Here is a 20904-nt window from a genome sequence, read left to right as displayed (position 1 = left end):
CCGGGGAATGCTCATGACTGTCCTAGAAGTCTCACAGATGTGGGGTGACTCGTTGGACAGCAGGTGGGAGGGCTGACAAGGACGGGTGTGTGACATCCTCCCAGCCCCAAAACCGTGTGGAGACTTAGTCTGTCCTCTGGTGTTTCCCAGATATTTGTGGGTCCAACTACTGCCTATGCACAGGAGATGATGGCCCGAGCCCCTGGGGCCACTCCCTGCCCCCTCTTGCCTCCTCTCACAGAACCTGAAGTTGCTGTAACATACCAGCCCATCTCCCTGGCGGGCCCCTTCCGTCACCCCTGCCCAGTCACTGGACTTCGGAGAGCCACTGTATATGTAGGTGGCCATTGCTGGAGCTACAGCTATTCCCTCCACCTTGGCGGAGTCCTCTCATCTCGGTATCTACCTGTCCTTCTGTGGCTTTGCCAGCTCTGCCATGCGGGTTATGTATTTATGCATTTGTGAAGGGTGAGGACTGGGGCCTGCCTGGCCCACGCAACTGAGGGGAAGGACTGTAGAGTGGGGGGTGAGTGGGTCCTGTGTATAATTAGGGCTTTTGGAAGATTGTCCAGTCTTCCCAGACTGGCCCATCCTCATCACCTCATTTATCTCAGCCTAGCTGCCCAAGGGCAGGGGCTGTCCTAGGGGATGGGGAAGCGAGGGGGAGTCCCTGTTGTTGAGAAGGGGCCTAGCTGGATCACTCCTTCCAAACCCCGGGTTTAATATGAAGAGCATGTGCTTAGAATTTTGGTGCCAGATCCAAGGAGTGGTGGGTTTGAAGCCCAGCTCCGTGTCCTCAGGCAAGTGACTGGCCCTCGTTTGCCAAAGAGCCTCATCCATACAATGGGTTTAGTAACCTATATGGAGTTGTTTGGGGGAGATTATTAATAGTAATAATAATAATTATTATTGTAACTCTGTAGCTCTTACTGTGGGCCAGGACTTCATGTTATTAATTTTTAATCCTCACAACAACCCTATAAACTAGATTTGATCTTTGTTCCCATTTACATTTGAGGTTAGCTATTTGTCCCAGTCTTGCAGCTGGGAAGCAGCAGAGCCTGTAGGTTTAGCTGTTGTCTTCATCTGGACCCAGGAGACTGTGCTGCCTGTCTGGGTTACCTTAGCTACGTGGCTACAGGCAAGATGCTCAAGCTCTCTGTGCCTCGGTTTTCTCCCCTGTATAATGCGACTAACATTAGTCTCTACCTCGCATAGTTGTAAGGAACGTATGAGGTAACTCACGCCGAATGTTCAGTTCAAGGCCTGGCGTGTTCTGTGTGCTCTATCCACCCTTGGCCTTGATGTTGAGAACAGGGACTGTGTCTCCTGGCTCCCAGCATGCCGCTCAGTAGCAAGTGTTCACTGGACACAAAGTAAAAGCTCAGTAAGTATGTACTGAATAATACAGGGCCTAGCCTGGGTCTGTGCTGGGGCTGTTCTAGCCCTTCTGCAGCCCCAAGTCTATCAGCCCTTCCAGAGCACTCCCCACGGTGCTCAGGAGTCCCTTGGCGGATCCTGGAGTGGCCTGGGCATTTGCTCCTGCCTCCTTGGTCCAGAGCCTCTGCGTGGGTTTCATTCTGGTCCACATCTCAGTGCTACAAGGACTCCAACCCTCCTGATCTGGGCTTCACCTTGACTTCACTGAGGGAGCTTCTCAGCCCACCTATCCCAGCCCTGTAATGACCTCAACCCAACAGTTAAAAACCCTAACTTTGGAGCCAGACTCCTTGAGTTCAAACTTTTGCTTCATCCCTTACCAGCATGGTGATCACAGGCAACTGCTTGGCCACCCTTGGCCTTAGTTTCCCCATCTGTCAAATGGGGATGAGAATAGTAGTTACAGTAGTTATAACAAGGAAGAAAAGAGATACCTGTAAAGAAATCAGCCCAGGGCCTCATAATGGTAAGTGCTGAACAAACGTTCGGGAAAAGGGCCAGAGCAGGGGTGTGATTGGCTGGTTCTTCACTGACTGGTTACCAGCCACCAGGAGCCAGGTGGTGGAGAGGAAGGTAGGAGGTGGCTCCAGGGAATAATCACATGACCTCAGTGAGACCCAGCTAACACGAAGGGTGCAGTCCCAGCAAGAGAATCATCCATCTCTCCCCCAACCACCTACGGGCACCTTAGATCTTCCTGGTCAGCAGGTGTGTCTCCTGAAGATCTCACTTGGAAGATGTTCTTACCCAGGGGCCTCCAGAAGCCGGGTGCCGTGTCCTGTTGATAGCGTGGCGCTGGCCCTCTCTACCTACTTGGCACAAGCTTGTTAAGGGACTAAGTGGGTGAATGATCACATGGGTGACCTGGTAGTTTCCTCCTGCCATCCTCAGCTGCCTCTTCTCACCTCCTTGGCTGGCTTCTCCTTTTCTACTCAGCATCTTAATGTTGGGCCACCTCAGGACTTTCCCCAGACCTTCCAAATCCCCCACACAAAGTGGGGGGGCATGGGAGCCCAGCCAGCATTATTTGCTCCCCACTCCTGACCACCAGTAGGTACTATGCCAAATAATTAACATGCAACAATGACAGTGCAAAGCTCTCTGTGTGCCAGGGACCAACTAAACACCTCAATCCCCTTCACCCTGTGAGTGGCCATCATGTCACTCTCTGTCCTGCCCCTCCTGTGTCCCTGCTGCTCCTTCTCTACCCAACAACTAAACGTGGCTTCCCAGAGCCGAGGCCTGGGTCCTCTCCTTTGCTCTCTCGCTGCACTGCTCCCGGAATGATCTAATGCATTCCCATGGATGTAAACATCGTCTCCGGGCTGACGACGCCCAGATTTATATATATCTCCAGCCAGTCCTCTCCTCCGACCTCCAGACTCCTTCGTCCCGCTGCCTACTCCACATCTGCTCTTGATGCCTCCCAGACATCCCCACCCCAACTTGTCCAAAACGAACTCGTGGCTTCCCTCCCTTTGAGCCAGCTCCCCTGGCAGGTCTCACCCACCCTGCTGGAAGGCATCGCCCTCTACCTGAATGCTCAAGCCAGACACCTGGGGGCCCTCTGAGACACCTTCCTCTCCCTCAAGCTTTAGAGCCAATCTGAGGTGAGCCCTGTTTGTTTTACTTCCTACATCTCTGGGGAACCTGCCTGTTTCTCTCTGCCTCCCCTGCTGCCTCTGTAGTTCGGGGCCCTCTAGTCCAGCACCCTCTTCTGGGTGACAGCAGCCTCCAGCTGACTGCTTACCTCCTGCCCGCCTTACCCTCCGGCTCTTTCTCCATAAATTAGATCATACAACATCCCTGTGAGAACCTTCCTGCTATGGTGTAGCTAGCCTCATCTCTCAACACTCAAACCACCCCCTCCCTGCCCCGTTCCCACTCGCCGAATCCAGCCTGGGCTCCTGGATGGGGGGTGCTACCTCCGGGCTGTTGCACATGCCGCTCTCTTGGCTTGCTTTTCCTCCTCTCTTTATGAGGCTGCCTCCTTGCCATCTTTCCGGTCTCCATCTCAAGCTCCCCTCCTCACCATTCAGTTTAGAGCTTTCCCCCATGAGCCCCATTATTCTGGATCTCACTGTCGTCGTCCCTCCCCCCGCACTGTTTCCACCAGATTTCTGTTCTTCTGCTTGTTTGTTCACTGGTTTTGTGACAGTCGGTCTAAGTTGAAAGGGCCATAAAGAAGAGGGCAGTGTCTGTCTTGCTTACCATCTTAGGCAAATAGTAAATATCGGAGGCACAACCGTTTTCTAGATGAGGAGGCTGAGGCTCACAGGAGTGAAGAAATGTGCCCAAGGTCATGCAGTTGGAATTCAAATGCAAGCAAGGCCACTCTCTCCTACACAGGCTGCCCTGGCCTTGGCTGTACTGTACGTGGGGATGGTGCGCTGCCCTCCGACCTTCCTGGGCCCTGGGCACGGAGCTGGTGCTGCTGTAGAAGGGCTTGGACGGCTCCCTGTCTGCACACAACTCTCTTTCGTGCCCCGGAGCTGCTCCCCTGGAAAAGACTGGTCCCCAGGCTCGTCCCTGATGGGGCTGTCCCAGGACCCCACCCCATCCATCTCTCATCTACAGGGACTGCTCCGGAACTATGGTCTCCTTCCAGACAAGGCCCTTGGGGCTGTGACAGGGTGGACAGTCACTCTTCTGCTTTGGAGCAGGAGCTGGAGGTGAACCCATGCCCAGCCCTGGGCCACAGCCCTGCTCGTGGTCCCCCTCCTCATGCCTGCTAGAGCCCGTGGGAATTGGGGCTGCTCCCTGGCCCTGGCCTCCAACTGGCCCAGCATCGAGGCATTTGTTAATGCAATTAGCAGGGCGGTCCATGCAGAGGGGCTGGGGGCCAAGGTCTGACTCACACCTCCCTTTCCTCCCCTCTCTCTGCCAAACGGTAGAGGCCCACTCGGCCTGCCAGACAGCGTCTGCAGAGAGCGCGCGAGGGGCCAAGAACGGCATCTTTCTCTCATTAGAGGCTTTTATGTGAACACAACTGCTATTTTGGAGCCGGGCGCTTGGCTGGCCCCTGAGCCCCAGTGCTGTTCCAGCCATCCTGTGCTGCGGCCCCAGCACAGCTGTGGTGGGAGCGGGGTGCGTCCCTCAGGGCCTGACTTCTCCCACTGCCTCGGGGCTTGGGGCTGAGGTCGGGGCCTGGGGACACAGACACTGGGCAGAGCTTGGAAGTGTAGAGGATGCGTCCCCAGGTTCATTCTAAGGTGTGGGAGCCAGACAAGGATGGCCTTGGGGACCTCTGACATCTGGGTCTCCTTTCTGTGAGGGAGGAATAGGGTAGCTCTGTGGGTAGATCCTAAGTGACGCACTGACACAAATTTTAGAGAAGATGGAGTTTTAATGGGGGAGCAGCTGAGCTTCAGGTGTGGGGGGTCTGGGCCCAGAGTCTGATCTGGAGTGGAGGCTCATTTTCCAGACAAGAGGGGGTGGCATTGGAGGCCTTGGAGGAGGCCACAGGCCTAAGGGGACCACCCTGAAGTCAGTGCCTCCCTTAGGGGTTATAGATGGAGGGAGGAGGTGTCCCTGGGCCCAAGAGAGAGAGAGCTGATGACAAAAGCCTTCCCTGGTAGGTGGTAGCGGGTGTAGAGAGGGGACTGGCTGAATTTAACACCCGGAAAACAGCCCTGCCTTCTGGACCACAAGGCTTGGTCTAACTCAGTGGTTCTCAACCTTCTGGCCCTTTAAATGCAGTTCCTCATGTTGTGACCCAACCATAAAATTATTTTCGTTGCTACTTCATAACTGTAATGTTGCTACTGTTATGAATCGTAATGTAAATATCTGATATGCAGGATGGTCTTAGGCGACCCCTGTGAAAGGGTCGTTCGACCGCCAAAGGGGTCGCGACCCACAGGTTGAGAACCGCTGGAACTGGAGCCTGCAGCGTTGACCTTACCTTTCTCTGGGAAAAGGGTCATAGCAGAGAAGTTCAGAAGCCCCCGTGCTGCTCCCATTGGGGTTATGGTGGTTTTTTTGCTTTGCAGTGCTGTCCAATAGAACTTCCTGCGATGATGGGCATGTGCTATCCTCTGTTCAACACGGTGGCCATGAGCCACATGTGGCCATTGAGCCCTTGAAGTGTGGCTAGTGCAACCGAGAAACTGAATTTTGAATGTTATTTAACTTTAACCGATTTCATCTTAAATAGCCACAGGCAGCTCGTGGCTGCAGCGTTACACACTATTGGACAGCACAGCTTTCAAGAGTGCGAAGTACTTCCACATCCATGATCTCTATTGAGTTTCACAACAACTCTTTGAGGCAGGAATTCTCAGACCTACCTTATGGATGAGACAACTGAGGCACCAGTTGGAGAATCTCAATGAGATGAGACGTGCCCAAGGTCACCCAGCGGGGATGTGGCTGAGCTGCAGTCAAACTAGATCCCACTGACTCCCAACCCCGTGTTCTTACTGCTACCAAGTGGTTGATCGGAGAGGCTCTCGGCGAATGGTAGGAGCAGCCCACATGGTGGGAGCTCTTTCCAGAACCTTCCCCGGGCCTGCCCATCCCAAATTTGGTCTCCTCCCAAAGGTGGGGGTTTTGTGTGGAAAATCTGAGCAAACCTCTGCTTTGTTGTTTTGGAGCAGAGTGAAGGTAGAAGAGGCACAGCCAGAAGGCAGGGGGTTGGAGGAGCAATGCCTTCTATTTCTTACTTTCAAAGCAATTTTGAAAGTTTTCTTTTTGTTCCCCTTTCTTTTGGCATCGTGCTAACTCCATAGAGCTGAACTCCCAAAGCTGAAACTTTCCACATGCCCAATCCTCAGTGAGGAAGAGCGTGCCAGGGGGGTATGGAGGAGTCCAAATTATGAATGGCCAAGGCCTGGCATGGGCCAGTGGGCACAGGGAGGCTGGTAACAGCATCCATCACCTTTTGGTTGTCTGAGGATGCGGGCTGTCATCGGGGAGGGGCCAGGGTGTGTCCTCGATGGCTAAACATGGACAGTGTGGCATCATGCTTGATAACCATTCACCAATAATCAATCAAACTTGGACATCGTGGCTTCCTGCTTCCTAACATTTCACCAATAATCAGTCAATGAAGACCCATTCAAGCCTCATCCCCCATCCTGGGGCAATTTCTCCAGGGTAAGGCACAATCTCTGCTCTTGAGGAAAAATGGAAGTGATGAGGCTCTAGAAGAAAAACATAAAGACTTCTGGGCCCTCCGTGTTTGGGAGTTTTCCCTCTGAAAATCCCCACAGCGCTGCACAGAACGGTCTCTCCCGGACCTCGGCGTTCCCTTATTTGCTTTCAGCAGCAGCCCCTGCCATAGGCCATTCTGAGTTGGCTGATTTCCTTTCAGATCCTTCAGTTTTGAAATACGTACTCATTTGACAGAGGAATGTTTTGCTTCAGTCTCCTTCAAGCAAAAGGATACGTGACACTATTGCCCCCTCCTTCCCAAAGTGTCCCTAACTTCTGGATTTCATGCACCGGTAAAATATCCAAAAACGTCTTAGGCACCAAAGTGCAGTAGCCAGCTTTCCACTTGGAGGGTGTTAGAAAAACAAACTACCATTTGCCATCCATCTTTATTAAAAAAGAACATTTTAATTAAACCAAAAAAAAATGATATAAGTTCAAAATAAAAGACATTTTTAAATGGGGGAAAAGGCATTACAAAGAGCTCAGGAAACTGTTTTTATTTCCCTTATTTTATGGTAGACCAGTAAAAACTGTCGTAAGAATGTACCCTTTCATAGGCACTTGGAGGGGCCATTTTGAGGTGATTTGCGGGGACTGGAGAGAGGGGAGAGGAGTTTATGCTCCAATCCCCTAATGCAGAGGCTCAGCTCAGACCCGCACTCAAGTGTTTACTTTAGCGCGGAAGTCGGTTCTTGCTGAGACTTATGAAAACAACTCAAGAGCGAATGCAAATGAAGTCCGGGAGGGCTGGCTCAGCACCTCTGCAAACCTGAAACCTGCTGGAAAACCTTCCCGAGAAGATCTGATCCAGAAAGGTTATCTTCCCATGGAGGTTTTTCCGCCAACAACCCGGCTGCTTTGGAACCCTTTTAGGATTTTTATTTACCACAATGTTATATACATATTAAATGCCATGTTTATATCTCGCCCCCCCGCCCCAACTACCCATTTTCCATGAGCTGTTCGTTGTACCAAGCGAAGCGTGCCAACCCCGCTCTGCCTGAGGACCTAACTCCCTGCGTGGCCCGGGGCTTCCGTTGTTATGAGAAACCACCACGGGGCAGAGCTTCCTCCACGCAGGACCAGTCTTGTTGTCTTTGCATCCCCGGCACCCACTAGGACCAAGAGGGTGCTTGCTAACTGTTTGCAGAATGTATTGGCAAGGAAGGCAGAGCCAGAAGTAAGCGAGTCACCGTGAGTCAGGAATTTGGGGCCGTGGGTTTTAGAGAATGGAAGATGTTAGAGTCGAGAATGGGCTGTCCTCAGAGCCCAGGAGGGGAGGGGAGGAAGCTAGACTGGTTTCGGAAGGCCATCTTAAAGGCAGGGACCACCCACTCAAAGGAGGAAGCAACACCTAGACTGGGGGGAGGGGGCTGCTGCATGACCTCCTCTCGCCCACACCAGGCTTTGAGTCTCTGCCAGGAGAGAGGGGTGGCTTCGAGGGACTAGGAGTGATACAGCGTTTGTGGTCCACATAAAACCACTCAGGCCTTCCCTTTCTATTCCCTCCCTAAACCGGGCAGAGTCCTGGCCTGGGCATACCTCCTTCCGCAGTGTTTGCTGGCCCCGGCTTGGCTGAGGGGCTGGTCTCCCGGGAGGAGGGGTAGTGACAGGGACCTGGCAGATAGGTGGGGGCTGCAAAATCTGCCTCTGCTTCCCTCACTGAATACACTCCCACTCTGTCGCCAGACCCCAGCCTTCCTGGGCCTCTCACAACTCCTAGGACATTCCATGTTCCTTCCAGGCTCCAGAGCTTTGTGCTTGCCTATCCCTCTGCCTGAAGGAGTCTGTCCATAGCTTTGCCCGTCTGCCTCTTTTGCACCAGTCACATCTCACTCTTCAGAGCAGCTTCCTCTGACCACTGCATCTAAAGCGCCTGATTGGACACAGACCAGTACATCACCCATGATACTGCCTGAAGCAACATCATGCTACTGTTTTCTTATTTCTTCTTGGTCGCCCTCACTCGACTGCAAGCTCCATGTGGACAAAGACTTTGCCTGTAGTGCCTAGCACACAGTAGGGGCTCAGCAAATATTTGTTGAAGGAATGAGTGACAGACAGAGGAGACACTGGGTTTAGAGGATCCAGCATGAGCCTGACTGTGCTCTCCTGGGTTCCCACCTGTTCCCAGGGGAAGTCCTGGGAGAGATGAGCAGGGCCCAGCACTCCAGTGTGTGCTTGTATATGACTCTCCCTTGGTTACTGGTCACTGGAGGTGACTCTGTTGCTGCCTGAAGCAACATTATGCTACTGTTTTCTTGTTTCTTCTTGGTCGCCCTCCCTCGACTGCAAGCTCCATGTGGACAAAGACTTTGTCTGTAGTGCCTAGCACACAGTAGGGGCTCTGATGTTGCAAGGTGATGAAGGGCAGTGAAGAGAAGTCATGGCCCCTGTGGCCAGTGGCTGCTGCACAGTGCTGGCTTGCAGGAAGGGGTCCAGGTCAGCCCCACTTTACCCCCAGGCTGGACCCAGGGCCTAGGACAGAGAATCCTCCCAGCTCCCAGTCAGGAGTACTACCACTTGCTAAGCAGGGTGGGAGCTTCAGAGCAGATGATTTCAAAAGAGGAAGAAGAGGAGGGACTGTCGCGCTGAAGATGCCTTTGAAAGACCCTCAGTATCCCCCAGCCTCCTTAGCCCATCCTCGTGTGATTCATGAGGAAACAGATTCAGTGAGGTCAAGATCACATGACTCGTGGGAGACCAACAATTCAAACCCCCAACTTTCAGGCCAGTGTTGAGCCCTTTCCCATGAAGCAGACTCATTCTTCATTCGTTTGTTCATTCATTCATTCAGTATTAATTGAGAGTCTACTCTGTGACAGTCTCTATTCTGAGTTCTTGAACTACCAGAGGGAACAAAACAAAACATCTGAACTCTGCCTTCATGGTAAAGAGACACAACAAAGTGGGGTCTTGAGTGCATAGCACAATGTCAGGAGGTTCTGCTGGAGGTGGCGGTGTGAGCGCCTCCACACCTCTGGTCATTCCCTCTTTGGTTGTCCAAAGATGACAGGCAAACCTCCCTCGGAGACCTGTGGGTGGCGGGGAGAGAGAAATGGGGCCAGGGAGCCTTCGGAGGCCAGTGGATGGCTTCCTGTCTGAGTGGAGGAGGCCAAGCAGCACAAGGCAAGGGGCCCTTCTGACAAGTGGGTGTCAGGCCCCCTGCCCCTGCCCTCACCCCTCTCCCTGTCTCCCTAGCTGTGTGCCAGCCGCCGTGCCAGAACAGGGGCTCCTGCAGCCGGCCCCAGCTCTGTGTGTGTCGCTCTGGCTTCCGCGGAGCCCGCTGCGAGGAGGTCATCCCCGAGGAGGAATTTGACCCCCAGAACTCGAGGCCAGCTCCCCGACGCTCAGCCGAGGGTTCACACAACTTGCGCAGGAGCAGCACAGCCAGAGAAAGCACAACGGCCAGAGGGCGGCCACTGACACCACAGCTGCCACCAGCCAGGTAAGTCTCCTCCTCAGGGGGGACGTGGGGCCGGGGGCTTCTTCCTCAGGACCATTTGGTGACAGTCTCAGAGAAGGCCGGGCTGTCCTTCCTCCCCCCTCCCTGCCCCCACCAGTGGTGTGGAGGGCAGGAGAGCAGGGGTTGGGGTTGGGGTTGGGGTTGGCATAGGCCAGTGATGGCGAACCTTTTGAGCTCGGCGTGTCAGCATTTTGAAAAACCCTAACTTAACTCTGGTGCCGTGTCACATACAGAAATTTTTTGATATTTGCAACCATAGTAAAACAAAGACTTATATTTTTGATATTTATTTTATATATTTAAATGCCATCTAACAAAGAAAAATCAACCAAAAAAATGAGTTTGCATGTCACCTCTGACACGCGTGTCATAGGTTCGCCATCACTGGCATAGGCTTTGCCAGGCTGAGGTGGGCAGGGGAGGCGGGAGGTAGAAGAAAGCTGAGGAGACCAGGCTCTCTTGTTTCCATTCCTGGCATTGTCACTTCCTAGGTGGGTGACCTTGGGCAAGTTACCTCTCTGACTCCTCCTCAGTGGGGTGGAGGCCATGGTGATAACCATAATCATGGAGTTGTTGTAAGACTAGATTAGTCAACACAAGGAAAGGGCTTAGCACAGGGCCTGGCACATAGTAAACTCTTTATAAATGTCTCGCCTTCTCCTCCCCCTTCTCTACCTGTGGTCTCTGTGATGCAGGAAGGACTCGCCACCCAACGCTAACCTCTCTCCTTGGAGGGGCCGAGCAGGAGCATGTGGGGAAGGGAGTAAAAGAAAAAGTGGGCAAAGAGAGTGTTCACGGGCAGCGTTCCCTGGCCTGCTTGCCAGCTAAACTGGCTCGACTTTTTCTAGCTCAGGACAGGAAATCTGAACTTTGTAAACTGGTCCATTTCTAGAGAGCTGTGTTTTCCTTTTGGTTTTTCAGGTTAATTTTTCCATTCGTTTTCTACTTGGGAAGTTCTTTGTGAAATGTTGCAACCTTGTCTTGCTGAACTAAGGGGAAAAAGGGGGTTTGCCCTTTGGAGGCCAGGAGAACCAGGGAGAGAAGGCTGATGGGGAGGTCGGGTCCCAGTGGAAAGCTTGGGAGAGAAAGGAAAGGAGCTTGAGATTGTCTAGCAACTCTGAAGAGGGGACCAGGCTGATCAGGGTCCTGGTAAGGTGGGGTTCCAAGGCCCGACCACCCAAGCAGGTGGTTTCCAAAGGCAGCCGGGAGCAGAAAGAGCTGAAGGATGAACTCAGGTCCAAGCCCCGGGAGTTCCAAGGTCAAAACCAGAAGAGCCAAACCCTTAGGCCAAGGCCCAGGGATGCTGGGCAGAGAGAGCGGCAGAGCTAGGTGGACAACGCAGGAGCAGGGCCTGAGCCTTGTTCTGATTAGTCCCAGCTGAGGGTCCCAGGTGGTGGGAAGGCACTTGAGGGAGCCCTAGTGGTACCAGCTCCAGGGCCAACCAGGAGCAGGCTGGGAGCAGAGTCCTTTCAGCTGAGCTTTCCCCTGCAACCTCTCTTTTGGCTTGTGTGATTCATTCATTTCATGATGCACTGATCTTCCGTATGTATGTGAGTGTATGTGTGTGTGTGTGTGTGTGTGTGTGTGTGTGTGTGTGTGCGGTGCTTGCATGCAAGTATTGGAGGGTGGTTGCTAGGCAGGTCATTCTCCACTCACACCCTTGAGTCAGAGCTGTGACATCCCCTGCCCCATCTTGCCAGCCCACCCTGCTCCTCGCATTCTTCAGGCCCATTCCTGCTTTCTCCAACCCCTCCTCCCCAGTCACTTCTACCCAGCGGCCTGCCTTCCTGCAGCACACACTTGGCATGGATCTCTGTGGGTCTGGGCCCTGTGTCTGCAATCAGACTGTGTGGCCTGTGCCCTGGGAGGCAGGGACTCCGTCTCACACCCTGGATTTCCCCGCAGCTCCTCCCATGGTCCTAGCTTATAGAAAGCACTCAGTCTGCATTAGTACTCTATCACTTGGTCCAAACTGAAGACTTGGCATTGAACCCTCACCCCGTGCCTGGAACGGAGGGCCTGGCTCAGAGTGCAGGAGGAGGGGAGGCCCCTGCCTCCCTGTGTAGCATTTTTCACTCTGCCTTGGGGTGGTCTGTTTATTTGCTTACTGGACCAGGAGCTCCTGAGAACAAGGGACTGCTCTTCGCCACAGTCTTCTATCCACTCATTTATGAACGTGGCCCTGGTACCTAACACGGCAGGTGCTCTATCAGTAGAAGTTGAATGAATAAATGAATGAGGCTTAATGCTGGGGAGAAAGGAGGATGAGCTAGGGAGCCCCTGATCTCCCAGCGAAGGTTTCACATGTGCAAGAGATGCTGGGGGGACGAAGGCCCAGGGTGAGGTCCGTGGCCCACAGCAGGGCCACCCTCTTTGAGCTTCACAGGCTCCCTGGCCAGGGGCTACTGTGATGTTTTTAATGAGCTGCAGCCTCCAGGCCAGCAGTCTCTCTCTGCTCTGGGACCTCAGTGCCATGAAATCTGGGAAAGTCCGAGTGGCCCGCTGTCGGCCCAGCTGTGTTTTGCTTTGGGAGGCCAAATCCTGCTTGCCTTGTGGTGTCAGACATTTCCTGTGAGCATAGCCAGGTTTCCCAAGCAGCCGCTTGCCTCTCTCCTGGTGGCAACTTGGACAGGCCCTCAGTGTCCAGCTAGAGCAGTGGCCAGCAAACTGCGGCTCGCGAGCCACATGCGGCTCTTTGGCCCCTTGAGTGTGGCTCTTCCTAAGCCTTAGGAGTACCCTAATTAAGTTAATAACAATGTACCTACCTATATAGTTTAAGTTTAAAAACTTTGGCTCGCAAAAGAAATTTCAATCATTGTACTGCTGATATTTGGCTCTGTTGACTAATGAGTTTGCCGACCACTGAGCTAGAGGGAGTGACATGACTCAGGGGCATTCTAGGAGCAAGAGAGGGGTACAAATGTCCAAGAGGAGGAGACACTGCAGGGGTTGGTGACAGCCAGAGGCCCTCTTTAAGAGAGAATTAGATGGAGGCCAAAAGACTTGCGTCCCGGAAGGAAGATGAGAAGGAGGGGCCAGGAGAGTCTGAGGCAGCAGGCAGCACGCCCTACGAGAGCCGGACATGGCTAGATGTTGTCCAGCTGTGGCCTGCGCTGACTGCTCCTGAGCTCTGGGTCCAGGCTTGTTCCCCAAGTCTGGGCAGAGGGCCTCCCCACCTGGGGAGCAAGAGCCAGGCAGCTGAGGAAGGGCCTTAAGAGATCAGGAAGGGCGTGGTTACAACAACCTGAAACCAGCAGACCTGGGAAAGCAGTGCTTCTCAGTGCTTCTCAGCTCCGCAAAGGGAAGTGGATCGCCTGGGAACTTGTTAACATGCAGCTTCTGATTCAGCAGGTCTGGGTGAGTGTCAGGTCTCAGGTGATGCTGCTGCTGCTGGTCCGTGTACCTCACCATGAGTAGTGAGGGTTCTAGCCTGGGTTTTTGGACAATCCTGGGTTCCAGTCCTGGGATTTATTTACTACTCATCAGCTGTGTGATAATAGGCAAGCATCCTAACCACTCTGAGTCAGTATTCTCTACCTGATAGGATTGTAGAGAGGATTATATGAGATCATATGGGTAGAGCACATCTTATGGTGCCTGAGTTCATGTTCAATACCCGTTAACCATCAGCTGGCTGGTTCTCTTTGCCTTGGGGACTTGAGTGGATAGAAGACTGTGGCAAAGAGCAGATAGAAAGTCAGGGTGCATACATATGGCTGTGCATGTGTGTGCGTGTGTATGCACGTGTGTCTGTGTGTGCAGACCTACTAGCAGATGTAGCAGTAGCACCAGTGGTGGCTTTGTGTCAGCTTGGTTGTTCCATGAGGACCAGTCTCATCGGCTTTATGGCAGATGGGGTCAAGGTGATGGGGTCAAGGTGAGGTTTAACGACATTTCTCAGAATGGGAAGGACTTTCACTAGGTTTGCTCCTTAGCCTGACCTAAGTCAACCAGGACTTAGAGGTTGACCCCTGGGGACATCTAAGCCTGTTTAGTCAGTACTTGGGCAACATGGGCCTGGAAGACAGTGCTGAGCAAAGCAAACGGGATGGTGGGGAGGTATCTGGAATGGTGTGGACCCCGTGGTGGTGGCTCTCAGTGGGCCACTTCTCCAGAAGCCAGCTCTTCTCTTTACATCCCCTGGATTAATTTTCTATGCTGAGATAACAATTTGCCACAGTTCTATAGTTCAAACATCTGGTACTGGTCTGATCAGGCTAAAGTTAAGGTGTCACAGAGGCTGTAGGGGAGAATCTGATTCCTGTTCATTCAGGTTGTTAGCAGAATTCAGTTCCTTGCAGTTGTATGACTGAGGTCCCTGTTCCTTTGTGGTAGCATCTACAAGCTGCCCACATTCCTTGACTTGTGGCCACCTTCTTATCTTCAAAGCTAAGCAATGGCAGATGAAATCTTTATGTTTTGAATCCCCTCTGCTTCCTCTTTGGCTGAATCTCTCTCACAGACTCTTGTTTTCTCCACTTTAAGGGCCTATGTGATTACATTGGGCCCACCTGAATAACCCAACTTAATCTCCCTAGTTTAAGGTCAGCTGATTAGAAACCCAAATTCCATCTGCAATCATAATTTCCTTTTGCCATTTCGTGCAACATGTTCAAAGGTATAACACCAGGGGACAGAGATCATGGGGGCCAGGCACAGCCACCACTGCAGCCCATTCCAGCTGGGACCCTCTGTCTGAAGTGGACAGCTCCATTGTCAAGGGCTTGCCACAAGGGCGGCCCTACATGATCCGGCCCCCGTAAGATCTCTGATGTCAATTCTCACCACTTGCTCTCCTCACTCACCTGTTTCTGCCACTGGTTTTCCCCCAAATGTTTTCACCTTAGGGCCGTTGCACTTGCTGTGTCCCTCCGGAACACTGTTCGTGTCCTAGGTCTGTCATAACAAATTACCACAAACTGAGTGGCTTACAACACCAGGAACTTATTCTCTCACAGTTCAGGAGGCCAGAAGTCCGAAATCACGGTGTTGGTGGAAGCTCAGAGGGAGAATCAGTGCCATGCCTCTCTCCTAGCATCTGTTGGCTCCCGGCGATCCTTGTGTCCCTTAGCTTATAGCTGCATCGCCCTAATCTCTGCTTCTGTTGTCATGGGGTCCTGTGTGTGTGATGTCCTTCTAAGGCAGTGGTTCTCAACCTGTGGGTCGCGACCCCTTTGGTGGTCGAACCACCCTTTCACAGGGGTCGCCTAAGACCATCCTGCATATCAGATATTTACATTACGATTCATAACAGTAGCAACATTACAGTTATGAAGTAGCAATGAAAATAATTTTATGGTTGGGTCACAACATGAGGAACTGTATTTAAAGGGCCAGAAGGTTGAGAACCACTGTAATCTAAGGACACCAGTAATTGAATTTAGGATCTCCCCTAATCCAGTAGAACCACCTCTAAACCTAACCAATTACATCTGCTAAGACCCTATTTCCAAATAAGGTCACATTCACAGGTTGGGGGTTAGGACTTCAACATACCTTTTTGGCAGACACAATTCAACCCCCGTCAAGCACGTCCCCCAACACACATGGCTTGCTTCCTCCCCTCTGGTCTTTCCTTCTCAGTGACACCTGGAGGCTCTACCAGGGGGACCCAGGCACCCCGACCTGACAGAATGGCAAGGGATATTCCTAGGAGATTGATGACCCAGAATCAGAAATGAGTTCCCTGAGGAGAGGGCAGCTGGCACAGAAGGGACAAAGAGTTCATGACCTCAGCTGGTGGCCTCCAGTTTGGCTATTCAATGTCCCCCATGGGAAAACGTGCTTATTCCCCCTTTACCTCTTCGTGACAAGGACATGCGATGCCTTTCGCCAGGGCAGACCTTGGCTGTCCCTGACAGTCTGGCCTCCAGTCCTCCCTGGCAAGGCTGCGATGGGTTAAGCAGCCGCATCTTTTGTGCTGTGTCACACACTCCTGGGGCCACTGAGTGGTGCCTCCCTGCAGCGTTGACTCAACCCTATAATCCAGACTGAGTCAAGGTTTTGGACTTGGGACTCCGGGAGTTGATTGCTTTCCTTCCTTTTCTTGTCTTTTTTTCTTTTCTTAGTCCCCCCCTCCCCCCATTGTTTTTATAACTCTGAGCTCCAAGCTTGCCCCCTGGAGTTTTTCTGGAATTTCCCAATCCGTAGGACCTGGACTACACTTTGAAAAGACTTGGAATTAGGGGACCCAATCTTGCTTCCGGCTGGGCTAGTAACTAGCGCAGTGACCGTGGGGACTTCATTCCCTAAACCTTAATGTCTCTGTCTGTAGTAAAGTACGCTGGGAGGTTGTGAGAATTAATTGAAACGGTGTGGGTGAGAAGTTTCTTGGTGAATTACTGTAATTCTTCAGCAGGCCTGACAGAGGGCTGAGGCATCTGTTTACACCTCATATACGTGAGTGGGTTACTTTCAGGAGAAACTTCTCACCGAGGCCCTGCCTGGCCATCTCTTTAAGGTTTTAACCTCAGGGCTAACCTTAGCCACTGTAGACACCAGGAGCTGTGCTTCAGGTCATCGTCTCTGGGACGGGTTCCCAACCGTTGTGCAGGGCACAGCCCGTGCGGCTGTTCGTGGTGACCCTCGACCTGGCCCCTTCCCGGAGGGAGTTGTCTCCCATTTTCCTGTTATTTAATATCGTGAACCTCCGACTTGAGAATCCCCGTTTGGCTCACTTTTTATTTTCCACTTTCTAACATGACATGATGTACTAATTATGTTTTTTGTCTGTTTTTCCCCAACTACAGTATGAGCTCCTCCGGGGCAGGGATCTTTGTTTTGTTCGGCTACATCCCAGGCTCCCAGAGCAGCGCCTGGCGTAGAGTAAGCACTTAATAAGTAGCTACTGAACGAACATCCTGTCGCAGTGTATCCCCAGCTGCTGCCTGGAGCAGAGGCGGAGGTCTCGGGTCCATTCCCTTCTGAGCTTGCACTCGGCCCACCCCCTAGCGTGCCATTGATCAGGAAGGGGCTCTCCCCATGCCCCCAACCGGTGGGTGCCCGCCCACCCCGTGCCCGTTGGCCACGGGGGTCATACTTTTCTCCTAAGAGTGACTGCAGGGCAGCCAGAGCAGGGCTTGGCAGACCCTGCGGAGTGCCGGGAGTCTGGGGCGGGGCTGTGACAGCTGTGATGGGGTCTCCTCCCAGTTTCTTCCATCTCTTGGGCCTTAGAAGAGTGCCATGAGCCCCTGCCCTGGGGCAGTGGGTTTGGAAGAGGGGGGCTCAGAAGGGAGGAGTCAGAGGGAGATGCTCACTCTGGGCCTCCAGCCAGAACAAACGGAAAGGGCTCTGCTGCCCCAGGTCTGAAGTCACGGGAGCCCTGCTGCTGCTTTTGAAAGAGCAGAGGGACCTGTGCCTCAATGAGAACGTCCTTCACTGCCCCCGGCAGCCGGGATGGGCAGGCACCCTGGGCTTGCAGAGTGTTCTGGGAGTGGAGACGGGCCACATGAGGGTTTCTGCAGCGCCCCTTGGCACTCAGTCCCGGCCAACTGTGCTCATCTCTGGGAGTAGCTGGGTGCATACAAAGCACCCCATTCCCGTCGGGGAGAGGGGAAGGCAGGCTGTTCCGTGCTGGGCCTTTTAGTCACTGGACACGATAGCAGGAGACAACTCCCACTTCATAGTCTCTATGACAGATTGTGTGATGCGCAGCCTGTGCAGCTGTATGTGGGGACCCTGGACCCAGCTTCTTCCCAAAGGGAATGTCCCCCATGTCGCCCACAAAGCACGTTGCTCTCAGGCTGTCTTCTCTGGCTGGGTTTAGCTGCGGAGGCCCCTTCTAGGTTTCTCTAAAAGGAAGGTGGCCTCTGGGACTTTTTAGAGTGTTAATGTGCGCCTCTCCAACCCCCCAAATACCTGAGACCCATGGCGCTCAGGGCCCGGGCAGGGCATAGCTGGCTGTAAGGTACCTGTGTGAATAGCAAGAAGACATGGGCTCTGGGCAGAGTCACTGGGCACGCAATCTGGCCCTTAGGTCACGAGGAAGGTGGGGCCAATGTGCCTCTCTCTGTGCAGCAGAGCCTGGAAGCCTCCTCCTCCACCTCCTGGCTGGTGAAGATGCCAGGCTCAGGCCTCTGGGTGCTCAGGGGAGAAGGGGGCCCAGGCTTTCCTGCTCCCCCCACAGAGCAAGTGGGCAGATTCAAGGGAAGTAGTGTCTGCTTCCTGCACACTTGCCTCCCTCCCTCTCTAAGCTTGAACGTGGACATCTGGCCTAGATGGCCAGGGACAGCCCCCAAATCTCTGATGAGGACTGCATGACGCCCTTTTTCAGGACTCTCCCCGAGCTGAGGATTATAAGGATGCTTCCCCAGGTGAGGTGCCAGAGAAGGGCTTCCTCCCAGCCCAGCCCTGCCCCAGACCTATAGTCTCTGACATAGGAGCTGTTGGCCTCCTATCTGCCCACAGCTGCAGCAAAGTGATGGAGAAAGCCACAAGCCTCTTCCTCTTCTAATGCCCCTTCCTCCTCATCACCATCCACAGGGCTCGTTGCACTCTGCTCTGAGTTTCAGGCACTGTGATGGGGTCTCCTCCCCTTCTCTCTCCTCTCTTTTCCTCTCCTCCCCACACCAGAGTCACCAGCTCGGTGACATCCCGGAAATGGATGTTGCACACATGTCTTGTGGCCTATTATGTTGAGCCCAAGTACGGCATAGACATGGAGTGGGGTGTGGGGCTCCCCCTGCCACTGGGATAGGGGCAGGCACCCAGGCCAGAGGGACAGGGAGACCCGGTGCTCACCACAGCCCTGACCTAGCCTCAGCCTAAGGGGGCGCCTAGAAGAGTGGCTACAGTGGCCAATGTTTCGGCCAGGACTGCGTGGGACCAAGGTTCTGGTTGAGGTGACATTCTATTTCACAACAGGGTGGTGGTTAGGGGAACTTTGGTGTGGTGTTAGAATGAGGTTATTAACCTGAGGGTTGTGGTTAGGGTTGGGTTAGGGTGATGTCATAGTAGAATCGAGGACTGTGGGTTTGTCAGCGCGGTAGGGCTGTTATTTTAACCTCTCATTTTTGAGCATTATTGAGTCAGCTGGCCTACTATGCGAAGCCCTTTACCGGCTCCGCCTAATTTAATGTTGGGAATAGTACGGCATCGTGGTTAAGATCATGGGTCATGAGTCAGACCCCAGTTTCATCTGATTCTGTTGCTGCTTAGCTGTTTGATACTCCAGAGTGTGTCCCCCAAAATATGTATACACACTGTAGGAGCTCATAGCTCAATTTTGAAAGCGAAGTGCATTTTAATAAACTCTGCCTTTATAATCACTCAAAGTGTGTGTATACATTTTGGAAGGACACCCTATATATGAGTTTCTTCACCTCCCTGAGTCTCAGTATACATTGCTGATGCGAATACTGGACAGAATAAAATAAAACACAGGGTTGCAGTCAGAGTAAAAGAAAATATCGTGGATAAGGTGCTAAGCCACACAGCTCAGTGCTCAGTACCTGAGAGCTGATACCCTTTCCATCAGGGGTTCCAGCAGGAAAAGGTGACACCCTCCGTGGGGACAGTTCGATAAAGGGCCTATCTGCAAGGGCACAGACAGGGTTAGGGGAGACCACAAAGGAGGGGGTACCCAGGGGTAGCTGTGTAGGGAAGCCCTTACTTAACCCTCCAGGTCTCAAGGGGACAGGGAGCAGGGGCTACTGACACCCAGCGTGGCTCCAGCCGTTGGGCCACGACAGGGCTGTGGCCTCTGGTAGAGGAACACGGCCTCCACCCACTGCCCACCCGCAGAGGCCCCTCAGGAGGGAGCCGGGGGATGCATACCCCTGCTCCTTGCGGGGTCCCACGTGGGCTGGGGCAGGTAGGAGATCTCCAGCTCATTGGCCAGTCCCCACAGTGACCCGGTGAGGAGGAGACTCCTGCTGCCCCACTCCACAATGAGGAAGCCGAGGCAGGGCGATTGCAGCCCAGCTCTGCTCGAGGCTCCGGGACCCATGCGTGCAGTCGTTTTGCTAAGCAGCCCCTAGCGCAGGTGAGCGGAGACAGGGGCAGACCTGCCAGCCTGGGGTGGGAGCTGCCGAGGACGGGGGCCGGCGTGGCACCCAGTGTCTTTTTTAGGAAACTATGGAATCCTGGCCAGAGCCTGGAGCAGCGTTCCCCACGGCCATGTGTGGGGAGCCTGCTGGGTCATTAAAACATTAATGTATGCAATTTCAAGCATCCAGCTTGAAAAAAAATAGTAACAAACATTTCAAGCTTGTGGCTGTACTCATAGCATTTAACTGACCTAATCCTCTAGGATTTTTGTTTGAAAAGAAAGAGTTAGGGAGAGATGAAGCCAGGAGGGAATGGAAAGACAGTTAATACTCATTCTCAGATGCCCCAGGGAACGTCTGTCCCATCCGGTGGCTTTGTGCAGACCGTGGCTGCTCAGTAAATGCCACCTCTGGGTTGATGGTGGTGGTGGGGGGGGGTTGTAAGTGAGAAAGAGAGAGAGAGAGAGAGAGAGAGAGAGACCCGTGGGGTGTGGGTGGAAAGCTGTGCCGAGAGATCATGCTTCAAAAATCACGATGGAGTTTTTTCAGGTCCTGTGAATTTTCCTTTTAAGCTCAGGGTTTTCAAATATATATATCAGGTTTCACCCTTTGTTCACAATGTAGAGGAAGTTTCAGATGCATGGTTCTAGTCGTTTTTCCAGTTACACAATGTTTAAATCTGCCACCACTTAACTAATTTGCCACCGTCAGAAAAGGAACTGTAAGTTTCCTGGGTGAAAAGTACTTTACCGAAACAAAGTGGTACCAAAGTGTACAGTCAGCCCTCTGTATCCGCGGGTTCCACATCCGCAGATTCAACCAACCACGGATAGAAAATACTCAAAAAAAAAAAAA

At 53.0% G+C, this 20904-nt stretch overlaps 1 protein-coding gene across 1 annotated transcript in view; it reads left to right on the top strand.

Annotated features, from left to right (window-relative positions):
- The window catches only part of LTBP2 (latent transforming growth factor beta binding protein 2), a 99765-nt gene that overhangs the window by 14134 nt on the left and 64727 nt on the right, over positions 1-20904 (top strand). Inside the window, exon 4 of the mRNA XM_014531165.1 lies at positions 9799-10045. Within this exon, the coding sequence (XP_014386651.1) occupies positions 9799-10045 (247 nt within the window). The remainder of the gene's footprint in view (positions 1-9798; positions 10046-20904) is intronic.

This window comes from Myotis brandtii, unplaced genomic scaffold (genome assembly GCF_000412655.1).
Source record: "Myotis brandtii unplaced genomic scaffold, ASM41265v1 scaffold793, whole genome shotgun sequence".
In the NCBI taxonomy this organism is placed as follows: Eukaryota; Metazoa; Chordata; class Mammalia; order Chiroptera; family Vespertilionidae; genus Myotis; species Myotis brandtii.
This window is presented reverse-complemented; position numbering and strand designations above follow the sequence as displayed.